This window comes from Tarenaya hassleriana, unplaced genomic scaffold (assembly GCF_000463585.1).
Source record: "Tarenaya hassleriana unplaced genomic scaffold, ASM46358v1 Cleome8, whole genome shotgun sequence".
Taxonomy (NCBI): domain Eukaryota; kingdom Viridiplantae; phylum Streptophyta; class Magnoliopsida; order Brassicales; family Cleomaceae; genus Tarenaya; species Tarenaya hassleriana.
In genome coordinates this window covers 746830-755298 of record NW_010970490.1, presented here as the reverse complement: position 1 = coordinate 755298, position 8469 = coordinate 746830, and the positions used below count along the sequence as shown (strand labels likewise).

At 35.6% G+C, this 8469-nt stretch overlaps 1 protein-coding gene across 1 annotated transcript; it reads left to right on the top strand.

Annotated features, from left to right (window-relative positions):
* Positions 1-6079: 6079 nt before the first annotated feature.
* Positions 6080-7935, top strand: LOC104802146 (probable WRKY transcription factor 23). The gene is made up of 3 exons (XM_010525615.2): positions 6080-6688; positions 6873-7016; positions 7252-7935. Exons 1-3 carry the CDS (start codon positions 6273-6275, stop codon positions 7673-7675), a joined length of 984 nt encoding a protein of 327 aa, XP_010523917.1. The 5' UTR covers positions 6080-6272; the 3' UTR covers positions 7676-7935.
* Positions 7936-8469: the final 534 nt, after the last annotated feature.

Below are 8469 nucleotides of genomic sequence, written 5' to 3'. Positions count from 1 at the left end.
GTGCGGAAAGGTGGAAAGGATGCACCAAGACACGAGTGTGCTTTTATCAGGAAACGTCTTGTCCCACCTTTCTTCGTGAAAATTAAACATCAAACAAAAAACTATATTTCGAGGAAAGAGATTTGCATTTGTCATGCGGAAAATGCTCCTCATACGTGCCTTTTTTTTAAAAAAATTTATTTCATTTTTGAGCCGTGATGATAATAGTATGTAGTTGCATTTATTGACGAATAAATAGCCTGGATATTCTGATTTTCACTCATTATATATATATATATATATATAAAGTTGTTCCACAGTAATTAGTAATGATTAGAGAGGGGGATATAAAATTAATTAGGCTGAATTAATTGTGTTTGGTAAAGTCTTGTAGGCTATTCTCTCTCCCGAAAAATTAGCAAATTTGATATGATATGATGGGCCTAAATTTTAGGGGTGATTAGAATATTGATTAGCCACACCATTTCATAGAGAAGCAAATAAAATAAAATTAAAATTGAAACTAAGGGAAAATTAATTGTATAACGAAAATAAAAATTATGTAAAATTAGTAGGAGATCAAAGGCTGTTGCATGTTTAATGTTGTCAATAACTTCACTTCCAATCCTAGGGATGTAATCATGCAAATATTCTACAGATAAATGAGAAATTAAAATATATAAATATCACCTTGATGAAGAGAATTAACAACAACAACAAATCTACGAGTTAATGACTGTCGACCTTCCGACAGAATTTATATGAATCTGCGTAATGTTTGATATTAACAAATGAAATAATTACACAAGTGCGTTTACTTTGACACTACCCATGTGCGTTTGTTTTTATCTCGTCACCAACTTTATTTCATATTCTAGAACTCTTAAGTGGGTCGATATTTCTGACACGAGATTAACATTAAAAAACAGTCCATTGGTTAAAATTATAATGTGAAACCTTGTAACAAAATTCAAATAGGGATTTTATATCTAGCTACCCGTTAACTCGCGAGTCACAAGCATCCAAAAGAAACAACGTGAAGTATCCCTTAATTCATGCATTGGCAAGATTTGCCTTATCCAAAGAACAATTCTTGGCATCCAACCATATCATAAAAATAAATAAACAATCCATTACATATATATAATATTTTACGGGGGAGAGAGAGAGAACAAAACTTTTGTTATCTAGTGGTTATAATAAATCAATTTTAGTTTCAAATTATGAATCGAAACTATCATCATGGAAATATATACAAGTTAATACATTTATCAAAATCTATCACATAAGTGTGCAACATTTATAGAAAATGTATTTATGATTTGGACACCCGTGCACGGAAAGGATGAATCTTATACCCGCGTGGTGCATGCATGTCTATTTGATTTCTTCGATTGCAAAAAACAAAAACAAAAACAATATAAATAGAAAGGCAAATTATATATTTCAAAGCCAGAAGCATTATGATGTATTTCAATGAAACCAAAATAAATTTATATTCGAATAATCTTTTATATACGCAGTTGTTCGGCTGCATGTAATGTAGTTTATTAAGTTATTATTAATGGCGGTACGTCGTATGATATCTACATATACTTTGTATACTTTTATGGTCGTAGAATGACTTTATTCACATGACAAATACGTGCTTGCATATACAAGCCTATATAATATAATACAATGAGTCCGTCTATTTGGGATTAACGTCACGAGAGGCTTATTCGAGATTTGACTAGGACAGCGGGACTACCGCTCAATTGCTAACGATAAAATACATATATATTAACATATTTTAAAATATTTTGATCTATATGTATACGTATATTATATACCTTTTGTATTGTCGGATCGAGCATTACGTGGAACAGTTGGTCACTCGTGACCGGAATCGATTTATAGGGCTCGAGTTCCAGAATAAAACTATTAGCAAACCGGTCCACAGGAAACTTTAGAGAAGGATACAAAAAATTTAAATTGATATTCTAACGATTTCTTTATAATTGTTTCAAGTATAATTATCTTTTGTTTTTATTTTTTTATTTGATATCCCGTTACTTTTTTTCTTGAGTTCCTAAACGTATCCAAGAAGCAAACCTAGTAGTCAAACAATCTATATTTTTTTGAATCGGTGATACGGATCGACCCTTTTACTTTTACATTAAAATTTGCGATTTTAATGTTATTGTTGTTATAGATTTAGATTATTACATATCCTTTCGTTGCCAGTTTATACTATAAAATTCGATACGTATATATACACACACACATATACATATATATAATATAACCACTAAGCAGAGTAAGAAAAGTATACAGATGCACTTACACACGAAGGAGCAAACCATTTCAAAAGGATAAAATGGAATATGCAACTGTGAGCGTGTATACATATATATATATATATATATATATGCATATAAACGTACATAAATAAAATTAGGCGTAATTAAATATTTTATTATCAAAAAGGAAAATCCAGAAATTTAAACATTGTTGGAAAAATAATTAGAAGCATAAAGATCTTAATGAGAGCGATCGTATCTTTTCCAAGGGGCCATAATATTCGGAAACCGCGTTTTAATCGCTTTACTTTTCTTCTCTTCTTTTGTCTTTTCCTCTTTGGCTTTTTCTGTCGCTAGCAAATGGGAATAGCTTTTGTTAATCCAATATGTCAGAAATATACATATATATATATATATATATGGTATCTTAATATTCATTCCCAATATGAACTATACGTACGTTGATATACAAGAATTGTTTGATATAATCTTTATACGGTGACGACGAAGTCTCGCATATTTTTTAGAGGAATTAAAATAGGATATATATATTTTTTTAATAATTTCAGAAATTATCACAATTAATAATATATAGTGATGATGATGATTGGTGCAAATTGATTATATATAATATTTAATTGAATGTGTGGTTAAGGGTGACAATCTTGTGGTCTTTGGTCTACGTGAACTGCAATTTAGCTACGTAATACTTGCATGGCACCGACGTAATCAACTCCAACTTTTTCTTCCAGCCGATAAATATAAAATTCCCACTCACAAATTGAAATTGAATAAGGGCTAATACATACATAAATATATACACGAAAACACATTCAGATATTTAAATAACACTGAAATGATCACAAGTGAAATAAAATTATATATAAGTAACAGAGATGGAAATATTATCATTTCATATATATATATATATATATATAGTTGTCTAATAATTATAAATCATTGAAGCATTTTATTTCAATCTCACGAAATATTTTTCAGAACACAAAAACACATTTTACCATTTCATAAAAGGCACGAACCGAAGTATTAAATTGGAATCTCAAACAACGGCGTGGAGGAACGTGGATCGCTGCGGGAGGAGACGAACGTGCAAAGTGGCCCGTTGGATCAGGGACCCACGACTCGACAGGGCAGGACACGTGTCGTGCCATAATGGGTCGGAGCCCGCTTTCAGCCTTTCATGTCCGCACTCGGATGCGGACACGGAGCCGCGCGATTTGGCCGACCTTTGATTTGGACCCCTTTCATAATATATACGTTTTTCTTACTATTTACGCTTACAGTTGTATACATATTTATTTATATTTAGTAAAAGTTAAAGAACTGTAATTTTATATTTGGTGGTGAAAATCTGACGATTTTGGGGGAACAGAAATTGTACAGATTTTTTGTTATCAGATTTCTCTGATAGTTTCAACTCTGCATATATTGATATATTAATTTGATTTCCTTATTAATACTACACAAAAAAAAAAATTGTTAAATATTTTGTAATTCATGCACCATTTTGGATTCTTATTCGAAGGTATTTTATACAACAATATATAGTCTTATACACCACTTGGAATCCATTTATACAATCGTTCTTGGGATTATACGCGTATTTGGAACTGTTGTTCTAGGTAATTCTCAAAATCAAGTTGACACATAAAATTGAAAAATATGTGTATATACAAAATTATTATGGATTCATATTTAATAAATGTAAAAATAACCTATAATATTACGTTCCATTGGAGCCATTGAATAAAAAAGGTACAGTTTGATAAACACGTGAAATTTTTTCCTTGTTATAATTTGTAAACAATGTGGAGGAAAAAATAGATCGTACACGAGTAAATGCCGCTGTTGACTGCTAATTAAATCTGATTAATACCATAATTATTGAACCCCGTGCAGGTCCAAAACAAAATTATTAAAATGCGATGATTTGTGATGTTGGTCAATGCAATGGACAGGTACGTCCCAGTCGCTGCATAATGCATACACAGTTCGATATACATCCTAATCAATAACACACAATAGTACGTACGTAGTAGAGTAGGTAATATATATATACCATATTATTTTTTTTCTATAAAAATCGACGGGCAGATCTTATTATTACGGGGATTTATTTGTGAGTGGTAATTATATTTATATTTATTAGGTTTGATCACCGAATAATATTATATAAAATACCATTACGAGAGTCGAGAGTGTAGGTTAGATAATGCTATGAATTATATTAATATATAATACCTCAAAATGGATTAATTTTCCTTTTTTTTTTTTACATTTGTTAAGTGTGGACTAGGTGCGTATATATGATTATTCGCAGAATATACATATCATTTAATATTATATATATATATATTATATTATATTATATGAACCGTTTTTACCCAAAAAAAAAAGGAGAGGAAGAACAAAATCATGGAAGCATGCAAGAGGAGAGCCAAGTTTACAAGCAAACTATACGGGCGTGTGGGCCTCTGGGCTTTCCTCATGGTACTACGCCACACGTGGATGAAACTTTTTCACGTCCTTCCCCATTAAATATAATATAATTAAATAATAAAATTAACAAAATAAAAAAAAGAAATAAAAAGAAGATAAAATTCAAATCTTCTTTTTTCTTTTTTTTCCTTTTCCACATCGGGATCGACGCTGTCCATAAAAGAGAAAATTCATGAAGCATGCAGGAGTTATATAAATCTGGGCCCTTAAACTTTATTCCACTTGGGATTTGCTTTGGCCCCACAAGCTTTTATAATTTAAATTTTGCTTTTTAATATTTCCGTAAGACACTAATTGATCTGATCCATTTTTTTTTACTACTCTGCATCTATAGATGCATGTTATATGTCATATCCATATGCCACATTATTGTTTAATATAAATTATATTTATTCATACCACAAAAAGTTTAATTTGATATCGAATTTGAACAAATATATTATTTACACGTATTATAATTAATTTTTTAGATACATTATATAACACGATTATGTATAGTTAATATCATCAATGTCATCAAAAGAAATATTTTCTGAAAAATATATTTGGGAATATTCCCATGCAAACGAACCAGACACCGTCATTGGCCATAATAGTTGACACAGGTAGAGAAACCCCGTTCACACGTGGAGAGAAGCCGGTTAAGCGCTGAACCGGTAAAAGAAAATCCACGTATGAAAGCGTCTTGTCGGACTACGCGCTGACCACCGTTTAAATTTTGATGCATCGAACTTGGTCGGTTACCGGCACTGTGTGCATCCGTACACTTGTGTCAACCTACAATTGCCGGTTATCTCCTTCCCTGCCATTTTTTTCCTCCCGAGAGAATCGTCTTATTACCCCTCTCTTCTCTAGCCAAATTTCCCTCTCTCTCTCTCTTCATTTGTTTTCTTACTCGTTCTCCGAGTACTCGAAGATTTTCTCTGTGATATTCTTCTGATCGGTGTCTTCCTATATAACACGATTATGTATAGTTAATATCATCAATGTCATCAAAAGAAATATTTTCTGAAAAATATATTTGGGAATATTCCCATGCAAACGAACCAGACACCGTCATTGGCCATAATAGTTGACACAGGTAGAGAAACCCCGTTCACACGTGGAGAGAAGCCGGTTAAGCGCTGAACCGGTAAAAGAAAATCCACGTATGAAAGCGTCTTGTCGGACTACGCGCTGACCACCGTTTAAATTTTGATGCATCGAACTTGGTCGGTTACCGGCACTGTGTGCATCCGTACACTTGTGTCAACCTACAATTGCCGGTTATCTCCTTCCCTGCCATTTTTTTCCTCCCGAGAGAATCGTCTTATTACCCCTCTCTTCTCTAGCCAAATTTCCCTCTCTCTCTCTCTTCATTTGTTTTCTTACTCGTTCTCCGAGTACTCGAAGATTTTCTCTGTGATATTCTTCTGATCGGTGCCTTCCGATCTCTGTTTTGATGCGTTTTCTCATTTGGGTCTGATATATTTATTGGGAAGAGAGAAGAAAATGGAGAATATCGGTGTCGGAACGTCGTCGTTCGCTGATTTTGCGCAGAAGAGCTTGTACCCGTCGCAGAGCGTGTGGGATTTCGGCGATTTAGCGGAGAGGAATTCTCTAGGGTTCATGGAGTTGTTGGGTCTGCATCAGGATTTCAACCCTTCTTCTCTGTTCGATACGACGTCGCTTCAGGCCGCGGCCGAAGTGTATTCTTCTGCGCCCGTACTGCCGTCACGAGCGGCGGAGCAAGCGGCCTCGAAGGTAGAGTCATCATGTTCGGATGCGGTTGTGAATCCGCCGGCGACTCCTAACTCGGCGTCGATCTCGTCGGCGTCGAGCGAGGCTGTTAATGAGGAACAAGTGAAGGGGGAGGACGACGAAGAAGATGGAGAAGAGCAGATGCAGAAGGGTTCTACCAAGAAGCAGTGAGTCTCGGTTTCTGATTCTTGTTTTCACAGATTTTCCTGTACAGTTTCGTTTTTTTTAGCGAAACCCTTTGGACAAAACTACTAAAAAAACTCTCTTGATTCTAGTCAGAGAAAATAAAAATGGAACCATTTTTGAAGCTGAATACCATTAGTGCTTCTGATGTCGGTTTCATGGAAGCAGGTTGAAACCCAAGAAGCCCAATCAGAAGAAACAGAGAGAGCCGAGAGTGGCGTTCATGACAAAGAGCGAGGTCGATCATCTCGAAGATGGTTACAGATGGAGAAAATACGGCCAAAAAGCTGTCAAGAACAGTCCTTTCCCTCGGTAACTCACCCATTTCCTCCGCCCTCACACAACCATGAAGAAAAGAAAAGAACATGATGACTTCCACTTTTATTATCTTAATTCGTTTTCCATTAGTTCTCGGACAATCGTTTGAGAAGATCCCCAGTTCAAGAAACAGCCTTTTCTCGACATTAAAATGCAGAAATTTTCTTTGCTCTGACGTGTTTAGATCTGCATTATGCGCTCTTAAAACGTTGAGACTGGTTTTTTTCAGGAGTTACTATCGTTGCACCACAGCGTCTTGTAACGTGAAGAAGAGAGTGGAGAGATCATTCACGGACCCGAGCATCGTGGTGACGACGTACGAAGGTCAACACACGCACCCTAGTCCCCTCATGGCTCGTCCTGCTTTCTGCGGCGGTGCAGCCGGAGGCTTCTTCGGCTCGGCCGCTTCCGCCATGGCGGGTGGGAGCTTCGGCCTTCCTCTAGAAAGCACCACGCTTTCACCTCAATTTCAACAGCTGGTTCATTACCAACAACAACAACTGTCTACTTTTGGCGTTGAATACCTCAGTGGCTATCATAATGTGAGGAAGAATCAGGTTTGTTATAACCCTAATGGCGCTGCAGGTTTAATGATGAAGGACCATGGCCTTCTTCAAGATGTTGTCCCGTCCCATATGTTGAAGGATGAGTAGTATAGTATATATATATATATATATGTATGTATATGTAACATCGTGATTTTGAAGTGGCTATTAGGTCATTTGCAATTGCCACAGGAACCGATCTTTCCTTTTCAGGAAGGTTGTCTCCTTTTTATGTAGATGTAAAAGTAGATGTTGTAATGGTAGGTAATGTCAAGCTGACAGGTCCCCAGGATTTCCACGCATCTTGCAGAACTAAGAAACTGCTTTAATTCTAGTTTGTACTCGAGACAGATCTTGATCTTGTATTATCCTTCTCCTCTAAAAGACGAGTAAAAGCTCTTTGGAAGAGCTGCGGAAATTTCACGTCGGCATGGATCATGCATAGCCGAGGAAGGGATCGCTGTCTCCATTATCAGTAGTTTTGTTTGTCAGTGGAATATCGTGTCATTGAGAAAGTACGTACAACAACGAAGCAAGATTCTCCGCAGTGCTTGCTAGGGTTTCGGTTTCTCCACAGAGACGAAGCTATTAACGATCTTAGGACCCCCTCTTTCTGTGTTTGGTGCAGGTTTTGTCTGGGAATCCATGGAAGTTAAGTTTGGCTTAAAGGGCTTGAGAAGAGATATAATGAAATCGTTGAATGGAAATTTAATGTAATTGAAACATTTATGTTCATAGGGGATAGTGAGATGGAAAGCATATCCCCAACTACTTCTACCTACTCTTGTCGACCTAAATGCGCTATTTTTGTTTACCTCTTGGGGGGAAGGAAAGACTTGTGCTCCGTGAGCGGTCTTTTGCTATTTCTTTTTTCTATTTCGCTTTTGGTCTCTATAATAAAA

Bases quoted from the DNA above. Each gene is read 5' to 3' on its own strand.
- LOC104802146 (XM_010525615.2), top strand. From the start codon at position 6,273: ATGGAGAATATCGGTGTCGGAACGTCGTCGTTCGCTGATTTTGCGCAG. The intron at 6,689-6,872 runs GTGAGTCTCGGT...TCATGGAAGCAG, and splicing joins AAGGGTTCTACCAAGAAGCA to GTTGAAACCCAAGAAGCCCA. The intron at 7,017-7,251 runs GTAACTCACCCA...GGTTTTTTTCAG, and splicing joins AAGAACAGTCCTTTCCCTCG to GAGTTACTATCGTTGCACCA.